Source organism: Phyllobates terribilis, unplaced genomic scaffold, assembly GCF_046119375.1.
Source record: "Phyllobates terribilis strain yellow unplaced genomic scaffold, ASM4611937v1 Scaffold_86__1_contigs__length_6382490, whole genome shotgun sequence".
Taxonomy (NCBI): domain Eukaryota; kingdom Metazoa; phylum Chordata; class Amphibia; order Anura; family Dendrobatidae; genus Phyllobates; species Phyllobates terribilis.
In genome coordinates, this window is record NW_027362846.1 from 4,277,332 (window position 1) to 4,302,361 (window position 25,030).

Below are 25,030 nucleotides of genomic sequence, written 5' to 3' on the forward strand. Positions count from 1 at the left end.
CTTAGTTACGCCCCTCCAGGCACTCTCCGGTTCATGGCACAGTGGAATCACTACATAAACACGCACACGCCAGTCAGTCCGGGCGTGTGCATAACACTGATACTCTTAAGATCCAAGTATCAGCTTGGAGGCACTGTATAGTTGTAATCTCGCAGCCAATAAGTGGATATCAAGGTTTATAAAATCCTGTGATAGGTCCAGGCCAGTTCCAATCCCTAAACCTGGTGCTAGAAGTATTGACTAAAGTCCCATTTTAACCCTCCTTATACACAGATATGAGGATGGAGTCATGATAAGACCTGGTCCGGCTTATCTTCCTAAGGTAGCGTTAAAATTTCATTGGAGTCAAGAAATTATCCTGCCCTCCTTTTGTAATAACCCTAAGAATTCAGGGGAGGAGAAATTTCATAATCTTGATGTTAGAAGGGCACTGTTACAGTATATGCCACTGTCAATCATGTCAGTGTCATGTATAATAAAAATGTGTGTTGTGGTAAAGGGGAACTCAGCCACCTCACTCCGCGGGGTGCTTCTGCTGAGGATCCCCTAAAGCGAGTCAGTATGAGTGCTATGGGCGATGGGAGCAGGCACGGACACTAGTAAGCAGGTCGGCCCGTGCAGGTGACTAGTGTCATTCCAGATGGTGACATGGTCGGTGGTAGCTGCCCCATGACTAGCACGGCTCCAGAGATAATGAGAGAGGATGGGGAGAAACACTGGGATCATAGGGAAAGCGGTCCCGTGCCGCCGACCAGGGTCACGACGGACTGTGACATGGCCGGTCGAAGCTGCCACATAGCTAGCACGGCCCCCCAGATAGCCATGAGGGATGGAAGAGTAGGCCCTACCACCAGGCAAGGTAAAAGAAAGGTGTGTCCCCCTGTCTGTCAGGAGTATGGGAGGAAGGTATCCATATCCTGTCAAAGGTGTTGGGAAATGTAAACTAAAAATATGGGTCCCATTATTATCGGAAGTGTAGAACTCCAGATATTCCATATATCATGTCGGTGCCGGACAGACTATAGATTTCTGTTGAATTCTTTTGAACCCCGAGATTAAATCTTCCTCATCTACGTGTAAATTTATCACAAGCCTGTGTCACTGGAAAACACACTCTCATGCTAATTGGATTTGCTACTAGTGATGAGCGAGCACTAAAATGCTTGGGTCGAGCAAATTGGAATGCTCAAGTGTTAGGTCTAAGTAACGAGCCCAATGTAAGTCTATGGGAAACTCGAGCATTTTTCCAGCGGTCTGCAGAGGGCCTAAAAATTGCTCAAATCGATGGGAACAGTGCTCAAATGATTTGGGAGCAGCATGGGGGAGACCCCTGGAAGCATTCCTAACTCTCAGGTCACTGCTGTCAACAATGTTGTGAGAGGTATTTAAGCCACTTTTACGGACTCGCAATAAAACATACAAAAACAAAATGGATTTTCCTGGGAAATATGTTAAGGAACATCCTGTCCAGGGTAATGACTTATATATAAGGCAAAATAAATAAGCAAAAGCAAAACTGCTCCTCCACACCTTGGGCTATGTTCACACGTTTTTCATGCGTTTTTGCACTTTGGTATTGCTTTCAACTGTGACAAATGCATTCACCGGGAAATGTCATTTTAACATTTTACAACCTTATCTGGCCATGTAGTGTGTGACACATCATGACACATCCTGTTTCATTTATGAAGGAGGGCTTGTGAAAGTCAAAAACACTATTTTTACAGCCTTACTATTCTTAAAGGGCCAGCATTTGGCTATGCTTTGTTGTTCCCATTATTAAAGAGTGGGTCTCCTATACTGTTATTGCGTATGCAGTGACTGCAAGGGCTGCCAAAAATTTGGACGCGCCCCAGTACCCCTTTGAAGAGACATAGAGGAGGGTCTCAGTAAAAAAATGTTCCCATTATAAAGGAGTGGGTCTCCTATAGTGGTTATGTCCATGCTGTGACTTAAAGAGCTGCCAAAATTTGGGAAAAACCCCACGAACAATTTAAACACACATAGAGCTGGACCATAGTAATGAGTATGACATGTTCGCATTTGAAAGGTGAGGGTCTGCCATACAGTTATAGGGTATGCAGTGAGTCCAACGGCTGCCAAAATTTAGTAAAAACCCCAATAACAATTTTGAACACACATAGAGCCACAGTAATGACATGTTCCAATTAGAAATGAGTGGGTCTCCCATACTGTTTGCCTATGCAGTGAATACAATGGCTACCAAAAATTTGGAGAAACTCCAATGCCCCTTGCAAGAGACGTAGTGGTCGGAGGGCCTCCTGAAAACAATGTTCCCATTATTTGGAAGTGGGTCTCCCATATTGTTTGCCTATGCAGTGAATGCAACAGCTGCCAAAAATTTGGAGGAGCTCCAATGCCCCTTGCGTGAGACGGAGATATGGTGGTGGAGGATGAGGAGAAGGAGGAGGACAAGAGCAAATAGACAAAATCAGTAAGCGTATACCCATGTCTGGGTATGAAGACAGAGGTACATGTAAATAGAGTTAGACCTCCCAAAAAAAGACACAGTATTTGAGTTTGTTACGCTGCTTTCATTCGGTGGTGTTGAGAAGTCTGGCCCAATCCAGCCCTTGTTCATTTTTATAAGAGTCAGCTTGTCAGCATTTTCAGTTGACAAGCGGATTCGCCTATCTGTTATAATTCCACCAGCGGCACTAAAACCCCGCTCTGACAAAACGCTAGCGGCCGGACAGGCCAGGACCTTCAAGGCATAAAGAGCCAGTTCATGCCACATGTCCAGCTTTGGATACCAATAATTGGATAATATTATTGGACACCAATAATTATAAGGCACAGAGGAATCACGGAGGACGTTGGTACGGTCGGTAAGGTACTCCCTCAGCATCTTCCGAAACTTTTCCCTCCTTGTGAGTATACTCCACACATCAGGGCTTCTGCGATGGGAGGGTCTGAGAAAACTGTCCCAGAACTTTGACAGTGTTGCTCTGCCTCTGCTGGATTGCATTTGTGTCTTTCTCACCTGTACTCCTTGGTTGTCCAACGAACTGTGACCTCTGCCACCAGCGTTTTCAGATGGGAATTTTTTTAATAATTTTGCAACAAGGGCATTCTGGTACTGACCCATTTTATTAGGCCTCTCCGGCGTGGGAATGAGAGACAGAAAGTTCTTCTTGTAGCATGGGTCTAGAAGTGTCACCAACCAGTAATGACTGGCACCCAAAATTTGGACAACGCGAAGGTCACGGGAAAGGCAGCGTATCATAATCTCAACCATGTGTGCCAGACTGCAAAGAGGCAAGACTTTCGTGTCCTCACCAAGAGGATGACTGACCATGCTCTCCTCCTCATTTTCCTCCTCCTCATCCCTGTCCTCAGGCCATCCACGCTGAATAGACGGTATGACAGTTGTGCAGGTTGTACCGTCTATAGCGCAGTAAACTAGCTCCTGTTCTTCCTCCTCCTCTTCCTTATTGTCATCCAATCCACGTTGGGATGAGATGTGGCTGGGCTGTGTGTAATCACCCTGTATGGTTCATTGCTCCATTTCATCATGCTCCGCCTGCAATGCATCCTCTTTAATTGTGAGCAGAGAGCATTTCAGAAGACAGAGAAGCGGGATTATGGCGTCATCGCCGCTCACCATCTTTTTGGAGTCTTCAAAGTTTTGGAGGATGGTACAGATGTCTGACATCCTTGTCCACTCCTGAGGTCTTATGTGTGGAGTCTGACCTGAATACCGACGGCCTTGTTGATGCTGGTAGTCAACAACTGCCCTCTTCTGCTGAAAAATCCTTCCCAACATCTGTAATGCAGCGTTCCAACACGTGTGGACATTGCAGATCAGTTGGTAAGCTGGAAGCTGCAAACCTTGCTGAAGCACGGCAAGGGCGGCGGAAGCTGTAGCTGACTTTCTAAAATGGGCACATAGGCGGCGTACTTTGACAAGCAGATCCGGGTAGGTTTTGATAAAACGCTGAACCACGAGGTAAAGCACATGGGCCAGGCATGGTACGTGTGTGAGCTCGCTTCGCCTCAGAGATGCCACCGGGTTCCAGCCATTGTCACACACGACCATGCCTGGCTGTAGGGTCAGTGGTGTCAGCCACAGATCTGCCTACTCTTTCAGAGCTGTCCACAACTCTTCAGCACTGTGCAGTTTGTCATCTAAGCATATTAGCTTCAGCACAGCCTGTTGCCGCTTGGCCGAGGCAGTGCTGCAGTGCTTCCAGCTTGCGACTGATGTGGTCATTTCAGAAATGGAGGATGAGGAGATGCAGGAACTGTAGAATGTGGGGACAACCCTGGTTAACCCAGAGCCCGCAACCCTCGGTTTCTGGAGGACGTGTTCCGTCCCAAGGTCCGACTGAGTCCGGGTTTCCATTAAATTAACCCAGTGTGCCATCAGCGAGATGCACTGTCTCTGCCCACAAGTACTTGTCCACGTGTCCGTGGTTATGTGGACTTTCCTAGTAACTCCGTTGTTGAGGGCACGACTAATGTTGTTGGACACGTGCTCGTGTAATGCGGGGATGGCACACCGGGAGAAATAGTGGCGGCTGGGAACAGAGTACCAAGGGACGGCCGTCACCATCAGGTTGCGGAAAGCTTCCGTCTCTACGAGCCTTAAGGGCAACATTTCGAGCGCAAGCATTCGCGAAATGTGTGAATTTAGTAGTGTGGCCTGTGGGGCATTGGCTGCATATTTGCGCTTGTGTTCCAAGGACTGGGATAGGAACAACTGAATTCTGCGCTGGGACAAGGACGTGAACGTGCTTGCTGATGGTACTAGTTGAGAGTGTGCAACGACAGGTGCAGGCTGGGAGGCATCTTGGCATGCGCCATAGACAGGGGATTGGCGTGCACGCTAAACAGTGGAAGAAGCAGTGGTGTCACCCGCAGACACATCCTGGACCCTGGGGTTCGGCCCACTTAGCCAGGTGCTTTGATGCCATGTGCCCAATCATACTGGTGGTGGTTAGGCTGCTAATTTTGCTACCCCTGCTGATGCTGTCCTGGCAGGTGGTGCAAATGGCCTTTTTAGGGTTATCTGCGGAGTCTTTAAAAAGCAACCAGACTCGGGAAGACCATATTGTTGTACTGGCAACTTCCGTCGTGTTGGCGTTATGAGGAACGCTTTCTCACCTTGTGTCTGCTGCCACCACATTGCTTCTTCCTGCCTGTTGTGGTGCTACGCCTACCTCCCCCTGTGTGCTGCTGTCCTTGCTCTGTTTTTCCCAAGTTGGGTCATTTAATACATCATCCGCCACCTCATCTTCCACTTCCGCACCCTAGTCCTCCTCCTGACTTTCTGGCATTTGTGTCGCATCATCATCATCCACCTTTTGTGACAGTAATTGCACTTTCCCACTGTTGCCTTCGTGTGACCGTGGCTGCTCCAATATTTGGACATCGCTACACGCGTTCTCCTCTTGACTCGCTAGAAGCTGGCCGGGCGAGAGGCCTGAATCTACAAATGCAAACGTGAACAGCTCTTCTGAGTGTCCAAGTGTGGGATCAGTTGTCTCCGGCACTCGGCATGGAGGACAATATTTTCCACGTTTACGAGAAATAGCTGATTTTGGAACGCAGTTATATGTGATATATCTGACCGTGAACCACAGTTTTAAATAGCAGGCCTGTAATTTACTAATATTATTCTACACAGAGACCTAGTGTGAATAGCTTGACCAACACACTGCAATGACATGAAAATGGAAGAAATGGCTGATTTTGGAACACTGTTATAGGTGATATGTCTGACAGAGACCCACGGTTTTAAATAGCACGGTTTTAATTTACTAATACTATTCTTCACAGACACCTAGTGTGAATAGCTTGACCGACACACTGCAACAGAATGGAAAAGGAGGCCAATATTTTCCACGTTCATTTCAAATTTCTGTATTTTTATTACTGAAATATGGAACCGATCTGGCTGTATTCTGCAGTGCTAACAAGCAAATGGTACCGAAAACGGTGTACTCTGGATTGCTTTTTAAGCAAATAACCAGGATTAAGATAAAAAAAAAATTGCCCTGGCCCCTGATATCTGGGGCTATGTCTACAAATATCTGTAATTATTACTGCAGCGGCAGACAGGACGTTTAATGGACCCTCTTGTGCTGTGTCATGCACTGCAGTCTGCCACGTACACTGCCTGCCTGCCTGCCTAACTCCTGCCTAGCACTGATTATTTGCAGCTGGATTAGTCCTCCGAAGGACTGTTAGTTCAGATGGAAATGTATATATGTTGTGGAATACCTATACTAACTATAAACAAGCAAATCTCTCATTGACTCAACAGCACCTCTCTCTACTTTGCCTGTTTCCGGGTAGACTGTGACGAGCATAGCAGCGCCAGGTCTTACATACCTGATGACGCTGTGCAGCCAGCCAATCACTAATGCCCACAACCAACATGGCTACGGCATTACAGTGTGTGGCAGGCAATCCCTGCATGTTAATTGGCTCGCTAAAGAGCACCAAACATGCAGGTAGGGGACCCGAGTTCCCGCCTGAGCAACCCGGAAATACTCGCCGAGCTTGTCGAGCACCTTGATGCTGGCGCGAGTACCGGGCAGTGGCGAGCACGTTCTCACCTATTTGCCACCTCTCCTTGTACTAGCATATACCTACAAGATACTTCTCCTGTGTGTGATTAACTTGCATACTAGCTTCTTCTCAGAGTGTAAGCTCTTTATCCCTTGAAAAATACTATAGGGGAAGAGGGAAGAGTGGCTTGTGGGAAAAGAGAGATTTTCAATATTTCTACGACCACTTATAACAACAAGAATTTACGACGAGACATGGAAAAAATTCTTGGAGCTTTTAGGGAAGCCATTGGCTCAAAAGCCTCCAGTCTTGTCCCATCATGGAGTTTCTTCAGATGTGGTTCGAACTGGGGTTAGCTACTGATACTCTTAAGATCCAGGTATCAGCTTTGGAGGCACTGTATAGTTGTAATTTCGCAGCCAATAAGTGGATATCAAGGTTCATAAAATCCTGTGATAGGTCCAGGCCAATTCCAGTCCCTAATCCTGGTGCTAGAAGTATTGACCAATGTCCCATTTTAACCCATGCAGGAGTTGTCGGCTAAGTATCTTACCTTCAAAACTATCATATTGGTAGCTTTGACATCAGCTCATAGGGTGAGTGATATATAGGCCCCTTCTACAAACCCTCTCATACACAGATGAGGATGGAGTAATATTAAGACCTGAAACGGCTTCTCTTCCTAAGGTAGCATTAAAATTTCATTGGATTGGAGTTAAGAAATTATCCTGCCCTCCTTTTGTAATAACCCTAAGAATTCAGAGGAGGAGAAATTTCAGAATATTGATGTTAGAAGGGCACTGTTACAGTATATGTCTATGACCAGCCAGTGGAGGGAGGCCCAATCCCGGTTTGTAGTCTTGTTACGGGGTAACAAAAGGCACCATTGCAAGATGGATTAGGGAGGCCATTAGTTTAGCCTGCTCTGCTAGTGGTTCTACGATCCCTGACGGCATCAAGGCTCACTTCACCAGAGCTGTGGCGACTTCCTGGGTAAAGAAAGCGGGAGGTATCAATTGATCAAATTTGTAAGGTTGCTACCTGGTCCTCATCATCTACTTTCTTTAAACCCTACAGGCTGGATCTTTCTTACTCTGCTGACTTAACCTTTGGTAGAAGGGTACTGCAAGCGGTGGTCTCTCCCTACAGTGTTTCAAATTCTTCAGAAATCTCTCAGGTGTGGGTGAAGGGAAAACACAGAGATTACTTACCGATAGACGATTTTTCCAGAACCCATGACAGCACCCATATATCCCCCCCCCCCCCCCCATCATCCCATTTTTCACCATATGGGTGTGCACTATAAATTGGGTGATTTTGTGATGTGGTGTGGGTTATGTATATAATTATTTTGGAGGTCCTCTCATGTTCTGCAACCCAACTGATGTGGGGAGAGGTATTACCCTTTTATTTCAGTAAGTTTCCTGTTCTTGCACAGTGGAATCTCAAGTGTGCTGTTATGGATTCTGGAAAAAAACAGCTACCCGGTAAGTAACCTCAGTGTTTTACATTGACAGATGATGGATCTGAGTGGGGACTTGTTTTTTTATGAGATGAGTAGAAGTTTTTTTGGTATTATTTTTGCCTACATAACTTTTTTGTGGCTTTTTATTCCATATTTGGGGAGCAGAATGAACCAACAGTTGAACATGAGGTTTTCTATCAGACTGTGAACTGTCATTGTCTTGGTGAATAATTCAATATTTTTACATAACCTGCCATTTTTACATACATTTTAAGTAGAAATGTTTAAAAATATAAAATTAAATTATATTTTATCTTGGCAGATGACTGTACCAGGAGATCAGAGGGACAGCTGACATCTTCAATTTTTAAATCAGATGATCTTGAGATCCCACAGGTTACAATTAAACTGAATGCCATTACTCCAGATATACCATCATCCCTGCCCAGCAAAGATCTGTCATCTGATCCTTTGAAACAGGTTCTGTCTTCTGATTCATTATCGACTACTAAGGAAAATCAAAGTCACAAAATAAGCATTAAAAAACGAACTGCTCCTAAATCAAAGAAGCCATATACTTGTTCAAAATATGGAAATAGTTTTCCCCTCAAAAAGTTTTTTCTTAAACATCAAAAAATCCACACAGCGGAGAAAAGATTTTCATGTTCCAAGTGTGGGAAATGTTTTAAACAGAAATCAGAACTGGTTAATCACCAGAGAATCCACACAGGGGAGAAGCCTTTTTTATGTTCAGAATGTGGGAAATGTTTTAACCGTAAATCAGCTTTGGTTAGGCACCAGAGAACTCACACAGGAGAGAAGCCTTTTTTATGTTCAGAATGTGGGAAATGTTTCAACCATAAATCAGTTTTGGTTAATCACCAGAGAACCCACACAGGGGAGAAGCCTTTTTTATGTTCAGAATGTGGGAAATGTTTTAACCATAAATCAATTTTGGTTAATCACCAGAGAACCCACACAGGGGAGAAGCCTTTTTCCTGTTCAGAATGCGGGAAATGTTTTTTATGGAAATCATCTTTTGTTAAGCACCAAAGATCCCATGCAGGGGAGAAGACTTTTTCCTATTCAGAATGTGGGAAAAGTTTTAGCCGGAAATCACATTTGGTTAAGCACCAGACAACTCACACAGGGGAGGAGCTTTTTTCATGTTCAGAATGTGGGAAATGTTATAACCAGAAATCAGATCTTGTTCGTCACCAGAAAACTCACACAGGGGAGAAGCCATTTTCATGTTCAGAATGTGGGAAATGTTTTTTATGGAAATCATCTCTTGTTAAGCACCAAATAACTCACACAGGGGAGAAACCTTTTTCTTGTTCAGAATGTGGGAAATGTTTTAAACAGAAATCGAATCTTATTATACACCAAAGATCCCACACAGGGGAGAAGCCTTTTTCGTGTTCAGAATGTGGGAAATGTTTTAACCGGAAATCAGATTTAGTTATGCACCAGAGATCCCACACAGGACAGAAGCCTTTTTCATGTTCAGAATGTGGGAAATGTTTTAACCTGAAAGCGCATCTTTATCGCCACCAGAGAACTCACACAGGGGAGAAGCCTTTTTCATGTTCAGAATGTGGGAAATGTTTTAACCAGAAATCAGATTTGGTTAGACACCAGAGAACTCACACAGGGGAGAAGCCTTTTTTCTGTTCAGAATGTGGGAAATATTTTAACCATAAATGGTATCTTGTTATACACCAGAGAACTCACACAGGGGAGAAGCCTGTTTCATGTTCTTAATGAAGGAAATGTTATGCACAGAAATTGACTCTTTATGAACATCAGAGAAGTCACACAGGCGAGAAGCCTTTTTCATATTCAGAATGTAGGAAATGTTTTAACCAAAAATGTAATTTTCTTGAAAGGGGTTGTCCATTACTAGGACAACCCTTTGTCATTCCTCATGTCTTGCCTCGTTAAAATAAAACACTCGGGGGGGGGTGGAGCCTGCTGGTGGACGAGTAAGACGTGCGCACCTGCAGCTCCGTGACTAATCCTCCATTACAGCCACTATCAAACAGTTATTGGTCCCAAACATTTATGGGAAAAGCCAGAAGACTTGCCAAGCTGGCTACCAGTGCAGAGGGCAATTCGAGCAATATGGATCACTTCTTAAACTCAAACACCCCATCCCACGGCAGAAGCACTAGATACTAAATAACGCTGGCAGCTCCCCCGGACTGCTCACATTAGTTAAGGCCTTCCCCACCAAAAAAGATCTGGAGGGGTTCATTCGCAGGAAAAGACAGAGTTCACATTACGGGTTGAGGAGGTGGAGAAGTCTCAGGAAAGTGTACTAAAAGAGCTACAAGCCCATAGGGATATCATTTCCAGCCACACATCTAGGTTGGAGGAGTTAACATCTGGGCTGGAGGACTTAAAACCCGCAACCAGCGGAACAACGTCCGCATCTGCGGTTCGCCGGAATGTATAAATACGTCTGAATTAGACTGTACAGTACAAAAACTGTTTCTGGAACTTTTGGGTGACAATGAAGCAAACTCAATTGAGCTAGACCGTTTACACAGAGCGCTAGGCCCCAAACCATCAATGGACTCGCATCCCAGAGATGTTATTTGCAGAGCTCACTTTTATAAAATAAAAGGAGCTACTATGGCTGCAACCAGACAGAAGAGAGCCATTAACTTCTCAGGATCTCAAATCCTATTGCTCCCACACCTTGCAAGGCACACACTGCAATTGAGAAGAGCTCTGCAACCCTTATTATTCCATCTTAAGGAAAGAGACATTGCTTACAAATGGATTTTCCTCTTCCAACTGATAGCTTTCAAAGAAGGGAAAATCACAATATTCCGCAGACCTGGTGATCTTGCTAACTTTTTAGGAACTTTTGAGCTTCCAATGGTGGATTTACTAGAATGGCTGCAGAATCCCCAAATTCCGATGGCTCCTGCCAGATGGCAAAGTACACAACGCACCAAGAGACAGAAACTCTCTGAAGATCAGGTTAATGACATTTGACTTTTTCTCATCTGTATAGACTGTTTGATTTAGTTAGGCGTGACTAATCCGGCTCACCTTATTCCGCCCATATGCCGTTACATGGAACCAGACGGGATACTGATGCTTTATAGCCTTATTGTTTATTATTAGATATAATCTCTGTTTCTTTCTCTAGTACCATATTCCATGTTATGCATATATATATATATATATATATACAGTGCCTACAAGTAGTATTCAACCCCCTGCAGATTTAGCTGGTTGACACATGCGGAATTAAATTGGCATTGTGACATTTGTACTGTAGATCAGCCTGGAAGTGGGAAATGCACTGCAGCAAATTTTTTTTTTTTTTTTTTTTTTTTTAAAACATAAAAAGTTAATTCAGAGTGTCATTTATTATTCAACCCCTCAAACCACAAGAATTCTGTTTGGTCCCCCTAAAGTATTAAGAAGTAGTTCAGGCACCAAGAATAATGAGCTTCACATGTGTGGATTAAAGATCTCTTTTGCCAGCCTTTTCTGACTATTTAAGACCCTCACCAAACTTGTGAACAGCACTCAGACATGGTCAACATGGGAAAGACAAAGGAGCATTCCAAGGCCATCAGAGACAAGATCGTGGAGGGTCACAAGGCTGGCAAGGGGTACAAAACCCTTTCCAAGGAGTTGGGCCTACCTGTCTCCACTGTTGGGAGCATCACCCGTAAGTGGAAGGCTTATGGAACTACTGTTAGCCTTCCACGGCCTGGACAGCCTTTGAAAGTGTCCTCCCGTGCCGAGGCCAGGCTTTTCCGAAGAGTCAAGGCTAACCCAAGGACAACAAGGAAGGAGCTCCGGGAAGATCTCATGGCAGTGGGGACATTGGTTTCAGTCAATACCATAAGTAACGTACTCCACCGCAATGGTCTCCGTTCCAGACGAGCCCGTAAGGTACCTTTACTTTCAAAGTGTCATGTCAAGGCTCGTCTACAGTTTGCTCATGATCACTTGGAGGACTCTGAGACAGACTGGTTCAAGGTTCTATGGTCTGATGAGACCAAGATCGAGATCTTTGGTGCCAACCACACACGTGACATTTGGAGACTGGATGGCACTGCATACGACCCCAAGAATACCATCCCTACAGTCAAGCATGGTGGTGGCAGCATCATGCTGTGGGGCTGTTTCTCAGCCAAGGGGCCTGGCCATCTGGTCCGCATCCATGGGAAGATGGATAGCACGGCCTACCTGGAGATTTTGGCCAAGAACCTCCGCTCCTCCATCAAGGATCTTAAGATGGGTCGTAATTTCATCTTCCAACAAGACAACGACCCAAAGCACACAGCCACGAAAACCAAGGCCTGGTTCAAGAGGGAAAAAGTCAAGGTGTTGGAGTGGCCTAGTCAGTCTCCTGACCTTAACCCAATTGAAAACTTGTGGAAGGAGCTCAAGAATAAAGTCCACATGAGACACCCAAAGAACCTAGATAACTTGGAGAAGATCTGCATGGAGGAGTGGGCCAAGATAACTCCACAGACCTGTGCCGGCCTGATCAGGTCTTATAAAAGACGATTATTAGCTGTAATTGCAAACAAGGATTATTCCACAAAATATTAAACATAGGGGTTGTATAATAATTGACCCACACTTTTATGTTTAAAATTTAATAAAATTCAACTGAGCAACATAACTTTTTGGTTTGTAAGATTTATGCTTCTGTTCATAACACCTACTCTCGTTTGCAGTTTGAAGGCTCTAACTTATTTGCATCTTACCAAACCAGCTAAATCTGCAGGGGGTTGAATACTACTTGTAGGCACTGTATATATATATATATATATATATATAAAATATATATACACAGTACAGTCCAAAAGTTTTGACACACCTTCTCATTTAAAGATTTTTCTGTATTTTCATGACTATGAAAATTGCACATTCACACTGAAGGCATCAAAACTATGAATTAACACATGTGGAATTATATACTTAACAAAAAAGTGTGAAACAACTGAAAATATGTCTTATATTCTAGGTTCTTCAAAGTAGCCACCTTTTGCTTTGATGACTGCTTTGCACACTCTTGGCATTCTCTTGATGAGCTTCAAGTGGTAGTCACCGGAAATGGTCTTCCAACAATCTTGAAGGAGTTCCCAGAGATGCTTAGCACTTGTTGGCCCTTTTGCCTTCACTCTGCGGTCCAGCTCACCCCAAACCATCTCGATTGGGTTCAGGTCTGGTGACTGTGGAGGCCAGGTCATCTGGCATAGCACCCCATCACACTGCTTCTTGGTTAAATAGCCCTTACACTGCCTGGAGGTGTGTTTGGGGTCATTGTCCTGTTGAAAAATAAATGATGGTCCAACTAAACGCAAACCGGATGGAATAGCATGACGCTGCAAGATGCTGTGGTAGCCATGCCGGTTCAGTATGCCTTCAATTTTGAATAAATCCCCAACAGTGTCACCAGCAAAGCACCCCCACACCATCACACCTCCTCCTCCATGCTTCACGGTGGAAGCCAGGCATGTAGAGTCCATCCGATCACCTTTTCTGTGTCGCACAAAAACATGGTGGTTGCAAGCAAAGATCTCAAATTTGGACTCATCGGACCAAAGCACAGATTTCCACTGGTCTAATGTCCATTCCTTGTGTTCTTTAGCCCAAACAAGTCTCTTCTGCTTGTTGCCTCTCCTTAGCAGTGGTTTCCTAGCAGCTATTTTACCATGAAGGCCTGCTGCACAAAGTCTCCTCTTAACAGTTGTTGTAGAGATGTGTCTGCTGCTAGAACTCTGTTTGGCATTGACCTGGTCTCTAATCTGAGCTGCTGTTAACCTGCGATATCTGAGGCTGGTGACTCGGATAAACTTATCCTCAGAAGCAGAGGTGACTCTTGGTCTTCCTTTCCTGGGGCGGTCCTCATGTGAGCCAGTTTCTTTGTAGCGCTTGATGGTTTTTGCAACTGCACTTGGGGACACTTTCAAAGTTTTCCCAATTTTTCACACTGACTGACCTTCATTTCTTAAAGTAATGATGGCCACTCGTTTTTCTTTACTTAGCTGCTTTTTTCTTGCCATAATACAAATTCTAACAGTCTATTCAGTAGGACTATCAGCTGTGTATCCACCAGACTTCTGCACAACACAACTGATGGTCCCAACCCCATTTATAAGGCAAAAAATCCCACTTATTAAACCTGACAGGGCAGACCTGTGAAGTAAAAACCATTTCCGGTGACTACCTCTTGAAGCTCATCAAGAGTGTGCAAAGCAGTCATCAAAGCAAAAGGTGGCTACCCCGGCTATGTGCTAAGCATCTCTGGGAACTCCTTCAAGATTGTTGGAAGACCATTTCCGGTGACTACCTCTTGAAGCTCATCAAGAGAATGCCAAAAGTGTGCAAAGCAGTCATCAAAGCAAAAGGTGGCTACTTTGAAGAACCTAGAATATAAGACATATTTTCAGTTGTTTCACACTTTTTTGTTAAGTATATAATTCCACATGTGTTAATTCATAGTTTTGATGCCTTCAGTGTGAATGTACAATTTTCATAGTCATGAAAATACAGAAAAATCTTTAAATGAGAAGGTGTATCCAAACTTTTGGTCTGTACTGTGTGTGTGTATATATATATATATATATATATATATATATATCTATCTATAATATAACACTGCATGCGTGTCTCTGTCCGAAGCCTCGATAGACTGCGCATGTGTGACGCGCAGTCTGGCTCCAGACAGAAGACCGCATCCAGCCTTTACAGGTAAGAGGAGTATATGGCGTTGGAGATCGCGGTATGCGTAGGCACTGAACGCACACTGCGATCTCCGGCGCCATACTTACATACTTACCTGACCGGGAAGAGCGTTGCCGCGGCGCCTCTCTTCAGCGGAGACCGGGGACGGAGTGAGACGTCGGATCGGCGCGTGCGCATAGCGCTATCCGGCGCCATTTTACTGAAGACACATTTACAGTGTGTCTTGAGCAAAATGGCGCCGGACAGCGCGGTGCTCCGGCGCCGCACTCCTCCCCCGGCAGAACAGGACGCTGCAGCGCTGGAGTATAGAGAAGAAAGGTGAGTTTAACTGTTTATTTTTTTGGGGATGTGTGTATAGTGGGGGGGTGAGGGGTGCCACGCATACCGGGATTAGGGGAGCCATGCATACCAGAATAGGGATGAGGGGAGCCATGCATACCAGAATAGGGATGAGGGGTGCCACGCATACCGGGATTGGGGATGAGGGGTGACACGCATACCAGGATTGGGGATGAGGGGTGCCATGCATACCAGGATTGGGGATGAGGGGTGCCATGCATACCAGGATTGGGGATGAGGGGTGCCATGCATGCCAGAATAGGGATGAGGGGTGCCAAGCATACCAGGATTGGGGATGAGGGGTGCCACGCATACTGGGATTGGGGATGAGGGGTGCCACGCATACCGGGATTGGGGATGAGGGGTGCCACGCACACCAGGATTGGGGATGAGGAGTGACACGCATACTGGGATTGGGGATGAGGGGTGACACGCATACCGGGATTGGGGATGAGGGGTGCCACGCATAGCAGAATAGGGATGAGGGGTGCCACGCATAGCAGAATAGGGATGAGGGGTGCCACGCATACCAGGATTGGGGATGAGGGGTGCCACGCATACCAGGATAGGGGATGAGGGGTGCCACGCATACCAGGATTGGGGATGAGGGGTGCCACACATACCAGGATTGGGGATGAGGGGTGCCACGCATAGCAGAATAGGGATGAGGGGTGCCACGCATACCAGGATTGGGGATGAGGGGTGCCACGCATACCAGGATTGGGGATGAGGGGTGCCACGCATACCGGGATTGGGGATGAGGGGTGCCACGCATACCAGGTGTTATGTTCTGCTACCAGAGCTAAGGAAAGAGAGGAGATCTGTCCCTACGATAGAACTCAGCTGAATCCCTACGATGTAACAGGGAACCTGATCCTGCGATCAGACCTGCTAAAGTCCTAAGCTAGTCTGTACGGAGACCTATAGATGTGGGGAAGGAATCCCTACAAGTACTAAGGACTGGGAGGAAAATGGGACACCTCCTAACAGAAATAGTAGCAGACAGTTGAACAAACAAAATATATAGAACATAGAGGTCCGTAGACCAAGCAAACTAACAGAGTTAGATACAGAGCACAGGCTAGCTAGAAAGTAGTTATACAATGAAGTCCAGCAAAGCCAGAAGGGCGGAGCAGGATTAAATAGGCCAACAAGGTCATGTGACCAGCAAAGGAAAAAACCTAAGAGCAAGGTTCTAACAGTACCCCCCCTTCTAAGAGGATCCTCCGGATCCCCTAGGACCAGGCTTATCAGGAAATCTCCTGTGAAACGCTCTGATAAGTCTGGACGTGGAAACATCATCTGACCTCACCCAAGAGTTATCCTCGGGTCCGAAACCTTTCCAGGCCACAAGATACTGCAAACTACCTCTATACCGTCTAGAGTTAAGGATGCGAGAAATTTCATATTCCCCGTCCTCCACCACCGGAGGAACAGAGGCAGAGGCGTCACAATCCGACACAACAGCTTTTTTTAACAGAGAGACATGAAATACCGGATTAATTCTCCAGGAGGTAGGAACCTCCAACCTAACAGCAGATTGGTTGACAACCTGAAGCACCTTAAAGGGCCCTACAAACTTGGGAACCAATTTCTTAGAAGGAATCCTCAACCGCAGATTCCTAGAGGACAACCAAACCATGTCACCAACAGCGAACAAAGCCTCCTGTCGTTTCCTATCAAAGTAGTCTTTAGATTTTCTGTTGGCCTCCTGAAGATTACCACGCACATCCGTCCAAACTCTCTCCAAATCACCGGAAAAATTCTCCTCCTCAGGCACGGCAGATCCCAACTTGGAGAACGACCCAAACGACGGATGTCTCCCAGAACAACAAAAAAAGGCGAACCACTAGCAGAAGAAGATGTATGATTGTTCAGAGCAAATTCAGCAAGTGGCAGAAACTCAGACCACCCCTCTTGATTGTCTGCCACAAAACAACGCAAGAACTGCTCAACATCCTGGTTTTTCCTTTCTGTCTGGCCATTAGATTCAGGATGATATCCGGACGAGAACGACAAATGAATTCCCAACCTGTCACAAAAGGCACGCCAAAAACGAGCCACGAATTGAGGACCCCTATCAGAAACAATGTCAGTAGGAACGCCATGAAGTCTGACAATTTACTTGACAAAGGCCTTAGCGAGAGTTTTAGCGCAGGGCAGTTTGACGAAGGGAACCAAGTGACACATCTTGCTAAAACGGTCCACGACCACCCAGATGACAGTAAAACCCTCAGATGGGGGAAGGTCAGTTTTAAAGTCCATAGCCAAATGTGTCCAAGGAGCACTGGGAACCTCCAAAGGACAAAGCAACCCCGCAGCAGGAGTATGTGAGGACTTAGATCTAGTACATATAGTACATTGACGCACCCACTTAATGACCTCCTTCTGCCATCCAGGCCACCAAAAACTGCGACCCACCAGTCTCTTGGTCTCAGAGATTCCGGGATGACCTGCCAACCGAGACTCGTGACACTCAACAAACAAATCTCTCCTAACGGTCCCAGGCACAAACAACCTCCCATGAGGAGTGTTAGATGGGGCATTCTCCTGTGCTTTAAGAATCTCATCTTCCAAAACGGAGTCCAAAGCAGCTATCACAACACCTTCTTGTAAAATGTTCTCCTCTTTCTCAGCACCGACTATGGGAGAAAAACTGCGAGACAAGGCATCCGCCTTAACATTCTTAGTACCAGGGATGTAAGTAACGGAGAAATTAAACCGCGAGAAAAACAGTGCCCACCTAGCCTGACGGGCATTCAGGCGTTTGGCAGCATCAAGATATATCAGATTTTTATGATCCGTAAGAACCTGAACGGGAAATTCCGCACCTTCCAAGAAGTGGCGCCAGTGTTCAAATGCGAGTTTAATAGCCAATCATTCCCGATTACCAATATCGTAATTCAGTTCAGTCTCCGAAAAAATTTTTGAAAAAAAGGCACAGGGATGTAATCCATCCCCGTTATCCTGAGACAATACTGCGCCAACCCCCACAGAGGAAGCATCAACCTCAACCAAAAACGGCTTAGTCACATCAGGCTGCATAAGGATGGGAGCAGAGGTGAACCTCTCCTTGAGATACACAAAAGCTTCAATGGCCTCAGAAGACCACTGAACCGCATCAGCACCTTTCCTGGTGAGATCGGTCAGAGGTTTGACAATACTAGAAAAAAATTTTATGAATTTTCTGTAATAATTGGCGAAACCTAAAAACCTCTGTATCGATTTCAAACCAATAGGCCTAGGCCATTCCTGTACAGCTTGAACTTTAACCGGGTCCATCTCAAAACCTTCGCTGGAGATAATGTAACCCAAAAAACTAATTCTCTGTACAGCGAACTCACATTTCTCCAGCTTAGCAAAAAGCGAATTGTCCATTAATAACTGTAATACCTCACGTACGCTCCGCCAATGAGACTCCAGATCCGGTGAATAAATCAAAATGTCATCCAAATACACAACCACATTTTTGCCGATCAAAGGTCTAAGGATATCATTAATAAGATTCTGAAAAAATGCAGGAGCATTAGTAAGACCAAAAGGCATAACCAGATTCTCAAAATGACCCACAGGAGTGTTAAAAGCAGTCTTCCATTCGTCACCCTCCTTCATGCGCAACAGATTGTATGCCCCCTTAAGGTCAATTTTAGAGAACCACTTGGCCCCCATTAACTGGTTAAACAGATCAGGAATCAATGGCAGTGGGTAAGGATTGTGTACAGTAATTTTGTTAATCTCACGAAAATCCAGACAAGGACGTAAACCGCCGTCCTTTTTTTTTACAAAAAAAAATCCAACCGCCACAGGAGACTTAGAGGGCCTAATGTGACCGGCGGCCAAACTTGTCTGTATGTATTCCTCCAAAGCCTTCCTCTCAGGAATAGTAAGGTTAAATAAACGACTTTTAGGAAGAGTCGCTCCAGGGACAAATTCAATAGAACAATCATAGTCTCTATGGGGAGGCAAAACCTGCGATTCCTTCTCAGAAAAAACTCTCCAAAAATCCTGAATAGGAACAGGCAATTCTCCCCTATCCAAAGCTGCAATACGCCCGTTACATCACTTGTCATAACATTTATGGCTCCAGGATTTAATTTCACTGGTAGACCAATCCAGTACAGGATTGTGAAATTTTAACCAGGGCAATCCCAATATTACTGGAGAAGGCAAGTTATTCAAAACTACCAAATCCAATTTCTCATGGTGAACACCATTAATAGTGAGAGGAAATTCACAGACCTTGAGAGTAATATTCTTCAAAGGGGAACCATCCACAGAAACCACAGCAATGGGGGATGATAAAGGTTCGGGTTTTAAATTGAGTCTTTCCAAGAATCCCCCATCAATTACATTCAGAGTAGACCCACAATCAACAAACACCCGAAATTCCATGAATTTTTCCTGAGCAATCGTGGAAGCAGCTAAAAATACACCCTTGGAATTTAAACAGGCAATACGGGCATGACTGACCATTTTTTTTTCTTTCTTCATACGAAGCTCACAGCCTTTAATCAAATGACCAGATTTTCCACAATAGAAACACAAGCCTTCAGAAAATCTACGGTCTTTTTCTTGAGAGCGAGGTGCCACCGATCCAATCTCCATCGGTTCACCACTGTTAGTAGACACATTCTCATAACCAGAAACTGACATAGCAGAGGATTTGCTCTCATTAACCCTTGCACGCAGTCTCCTATCCACCCGTATAGCTAATTGCATAGCCTGTTGCAAATCTTCAGGTGTAGGATAAGCAATTAGCAGGTCTTTAACCCTTTCATTGAGCCCAGCAAGAAATAGACTTTTCAGAACAGAATCGTTCCACCCTGTTTGAGTAGACCAACGACGGAAATGAGTACAATATTTTTCCACATTACCTGATCCCTGTTTCAAACGTCTCAACTCAGTCTCAGCTGATGCGACACGGTCAGGATCATCATATAATAGTCCCAAAGCAGAAAAAAAACTATCCACTGATCTGAAGCATGTATCACTAGGTTGCAAAGAAAAGGCCCACTCCTGAGGCTCTTTGCGCAAAAGTGACATTATGAACCCTATGCGCTGGGATTCATCCCCAGAGGACTTGGGTCTCAAACGAAAATACAATAAGCAAGCATTTTTAAATGAAAAAAATTCTCGGTGTTCACCAAAAAATAAATCCGGCAAACATACCTTAGGCTTCAAGAAATGTGCTCCAGGACAGTTACGTGCTGACGGAGCTCGGCCACCTCCAGAGAGAGTCCCTGCAGGCGATGAGCCAAATCCTGAACCGACACCATGATGGAACAGAAAAATCTTTCCTTAGAGAATTTGCAGGCTGGACTTACTGTTATGTTCTGCTACCAGAGCTAAGGAAAGAGAGGAGATCTGTCCCTACGATAGAACTCAGCTGAATCCCTACGATGTAACAGGGAACCTGATCCTGCGATCAGACCTGCTAAAGTCCTAAGCTAGTCTGTACGGAGACCTATAGATGTGGGGAAGGAATCCCTACAAGTACTAAGGACTGGGAGGAAAATGGGACACCTCCTAACAGAAATAGTAGCAGACAGTTGAACAAACAAAATATATAGAACATAGAGGTCCGTAGACCAAGCAAACTAACAGAGTTAGATACAGAGCACAGGCTAGCTAGAAAGTATTTATACAATGAAGTCCAGCAAAGCCAGAAGGGCGGAGCAGGATTAAATAGGCCAACAAGGTCATGTGACCAGCAAAGGAAAAAACCTAAGAGCAAGGTTCTAACACCGGGATTGGGGATGAGGGGTGCCACGAATACCAGGATTGGGGATGAAAGGTGCCACGCATACCAGAATAGGGGTGAGGGGTGCCACGCATACCAGAATAGGGATGAGGGGTGCCACGCATACCAGGATTGGGGATGAGGGGTGCCACGCATACCAGGATTGGGGATGAAAGGTGCCACACATACCAGAATAGGGATGAGGGCTGCCACGCATACCGGGATTGGGGATGAGGGGTGCCACGCATACCGGGATTGGGGATGAGGGGTGCCACGCATACCGGGATTGGGGATGAGGGGTGCCACGCATACCAGGATTGGGGATGAGGGGTGCCACGCATACCAGAATAGGGATGAGGGGTGCCACGCATACCGGGATTGGGGATGAGGGGTGCCATTCATACTGGGATTGGGGATGAGGTGTGCCACGCATATCAGAATAGGGATGAGGGGTGCCACGCATACCAGGATTGGGGATGAGGGGTGCCACGCATACCGGGATTGGGGATGAGGGGTGCCACGCATACCAGGATAGGATGGTGGGGGCAGCACAAATACCAGGAGGGGGGCAGCACATACCAACATATACCATATACCAATAAAAATGCTCGCCACCCGGGCGTAGAACGGGTTCAGTAGCTAATATATATATATATATATGTATATACACACAACCAAGTAAAACCTAAATAGGAAGAATTGTAGGTACTACCTATGGTGATATGATGACCTAACAAGCAGATTACCAGTTAGATTTTCCTTACTTTTATATAATTGAATTCATAGTTGAGGGTTATGGTTTTTCATATATTGACATGTTTTAATAACTATTATGACTCTGTGGCTGGGGAGTATGGTGGGAGCCGCAATCCAATATTGGCTTTTTCTCCCTCCCACCCTTGGTGCAAATGGTAGCGCAGCTGCTACCTAAATATGGCACTTATGAAAACCGGGATATTACACCAGTGCTCCATTATTCCTAGCTTCTTCTCTTTTCTATCTATTCTTTTGTTTCTCGCCTGGGTGGGCGTACAGGCCCAGATAATCGGATACTATTGCTACCCAATCAATATGGATAAAATTATGTTCTGCTCCTTTAATGTAAAGGGGCTGAACATCCCAGAAAAAAAAGAGGACAAATTCTGTACTTGAGCCATAAGCACCGTGTCTCGATTTTGATGCTCCAGGAGACACATTTTCGGTCTGGAACAATCCCAAAATGTACTTCCAAATATTCCCCAACATGGTTTCACAGCTCTAACCCAGTTTCTAAATCTAAAGGGGTATCAGTAGCCCTCCATAAAACATTCGTACCTGAAGTTCTAAACTCTTGTTGATACCTCAGGTAGATATATCTTCCTACGAGTGTCATGGGCTACACGCAACTTTGTGATCAATAACGTATATTTCCCGAACCCAGGGTCAGCCAAAATTTGGCTCAGATTGTCGAAAGCTCTTGGAGGAACTTGCGGGTTCATTTGCTGTGATACTGGCCAGTGACTTTAACCTCTCTATGAATCCATCAATCAATGTATCCTAATGGTAAGTCTTCTTACTCTCCATCTTCCATACAGAAAGTCAAAAAATAATTACAAAGCATGAGATTGGTAGATGTCTGGAGGGTCCTTCATCCTGAAACTAAGGACTATAGTTTCTACTCCTTGGTACATACCACCTACAGTAGAATTGACCACTTTTTTATTTCCCATACGTTATGGGCTCTTCGGGTGGAAGCCGAGAGAGGTTCTATATTATGGTCAGACCATGCCCCTATCTACTATTCGATACAATTGGGTCCTCATTAGAGACCAAGTTTTTCATGGCGCTTATGTGAGTACTTACGCCAAGATTCATCAGACCTTGAACAAACTATTCAGAATTTCATCTCTGATCACAATTGAAGAGGAGGTAGGATCCTCATCAAGTGGGATGCCCTGAACAGTGTACGAGTCGTTCTTATATCATGTGGAGCACGTCTTAAGAAAGAACAGGCCACAGAAATGGCTGACCTCTCTTTTCAGATCGCTAAACTGGAAACCCAACATAAACATGACCCATCCTCACATATATATGCACAACTTTCAACAGCTAGACAGAAACTACTAGCAATTATAGACCAGAAGACCCGCTGTTTTAGAGAGCGAATTAGAAGTCACTTTTACCAACTAGGTAATAGAAATGGTAAAATACTGTAGAGAGCTTTGCATCCACGCACTTTAAGCACTGTTATTCCATTCATAATAATAATAATCTTTTTATTTATATAGCGCCAACATATTCCGCAGCGCTTGACAATTCAGACAATTTCCAGACATTATCGGCACTGTCCCTATTGGGGATCACAATCTACATTCCCTATCGGTATGTCTTTGGAGTGTAGGAGGAAACCGGAGAACCAGGGGAAAACCCACGCAAACACGGGGAGAACATTCAAACTCCTTGCAGATGTTGTCTTTGGTGGGATTTGAACCTAGGACCCCAGTGCAGTACTAACCACTGAGCCACCGTGCTGCCCTCTAAAAATCTACTAACCGGAAAAGGGTATCCTCCAGGGTTTCAGTGATTATTACACATCCTTATGTAACATGAAGGGCCATTTTAAAGACCTGCCCATACCCCAAATTCAAGATAAAATAAAATCTTATTTACATCTGCATACACTTCCCACGCTACCTGAGGAATTGCTACTTGACCTGGAAAGGGACTTTACCTTGGAGGAGGTAACTACAGTTATAAATGAGATGAAATCAGGAAAGAGTCCCCATGGTTATACTGTGGGTTTTTAAAACATGTTTTCAGATTTAATGAGCCCCATGTTCTTATCAATGTGTAAGTATATGTCGTTGAGGGGGCTCTTTTCCATCTCAGACTCTTATAGCACATATTACAGTTCTTCCTAAGCCTGAGAAAGATCTCTCACTCTGTGCCAGTTATCGCCCGATCTCTCTAATCAATGTAGATATTAAAATGTTTGCAAACCTGATCTCAAATAGAATGTTCCCTCCTTCCATTGTTAATAGACCATGATCAGATGAGGTTTGTGCCTGGGCGTGAAGCAAGAGACCACACAATAAGGACTATATCACTGGTGGATGGGGCTTGGATGTGCATCCTGTCGATTGATGCTGAAAAAGCCTTCGACAGGGTGCACTGGGAGTTTGTTCCGGTCCTTGGGGTATTGGAATGTGAGGGACGATGTAACATAGACTAACCGCTCTTTATACGTCCCCCTCTGCACAAGTCAAAGTTAATGGACCTCTTTCGTGCCCATTCCAGATCCAAAATGATACAAGTCAAGGTTGCCCCCTATCAATCTTACTATATATTCTAACCATGGAGCATTTAGCTGTAGCCATTTGAAATAACCTCTCAATCAAGGGAGTTACATTCCAATCAAGAGATCATAAATGGGCCCAATTTGCATATTATCTTCTCCTATACATAACATCCCCTATCACTAGCCTACCGAATAATAAGTTTGGTTCCTTAAGTAACTTTAAAATTAATTCCCACAAATCCGAAATGCTTAGTATCTCACTCCCATCAACATTAGTGGCTCAATTATGCACTTCCTTTCATTTTAGATGGCAAAACAGGCTCACATACTTGGGTATTAAAATAAGTGCAAACACCTCCTCTCATCTATACAATTCTAATGTTATCAATGCATTACATAAAGCTGAACTAGACACCTTGAGAAATGGAATAAACTCCAACTGTCATGGTTTGGCAGGATTAACGCAATAAATATGGACCTTTTGCCCTTTCTCTTATATTTTTTCCAAACAATTTCCCTTTATCTGCCCACTTCCTTTTTTTCACAACTCAAGGATGCCATAACTAAATTTATCTGTTCTCCATAATCGCCCCGGTTTATTTTATTGTCTATTAAGCAGATCGAAAAAGGCAGGAGGAGTGGGCTTGCTGGAATTTTCTCTTTATAATTAAGTTTCCCTTGGGACTTGTGTCCTAGATATTTCACCATACATATTTCACCTGTGGCCAAGAATTTTTGATCACAGAATAAAAGACATGAAATTACTGGTATTAAAAGGTAACTTCAAATCTCAAAGAGAAAGAAGAATCTCCGAATATAAACTGATGGTGACCTTTAACACTTTCTGAGCAGGAATGAATGTGTCGCATGGATTTATGTCATTCTACATCAACTAAGGAATGTGCTCCTCAGACTCTCAGACCTGTGAGGCCATCACAACACT

At 44.8% G+C, this 25,030-nt stretch overlaps 1 protein-coding gene across 1 annotated transcript in view; it reads left to right on the forward strand.

The window, feature by feature from the left end:
- LOC141197775 (uncharacterized) overlaps window positions 1–25,030 on the forward strand; it is a 79,002-nt gene that overhangs the window by 24,108 nt on the left and 29,864 nt on the right. Inside the window, exon 7 of the mRNA XM_073662863.1 lies at window positions 8,325–9,751. Coding sequence (XP_073518964.1) covers window positions 8,325–9,751 — 1,427 coding nt within the window. The remainder of the gene's footprint in view (window positions 1–8,324; window positions 9,752–25,030) is intronic.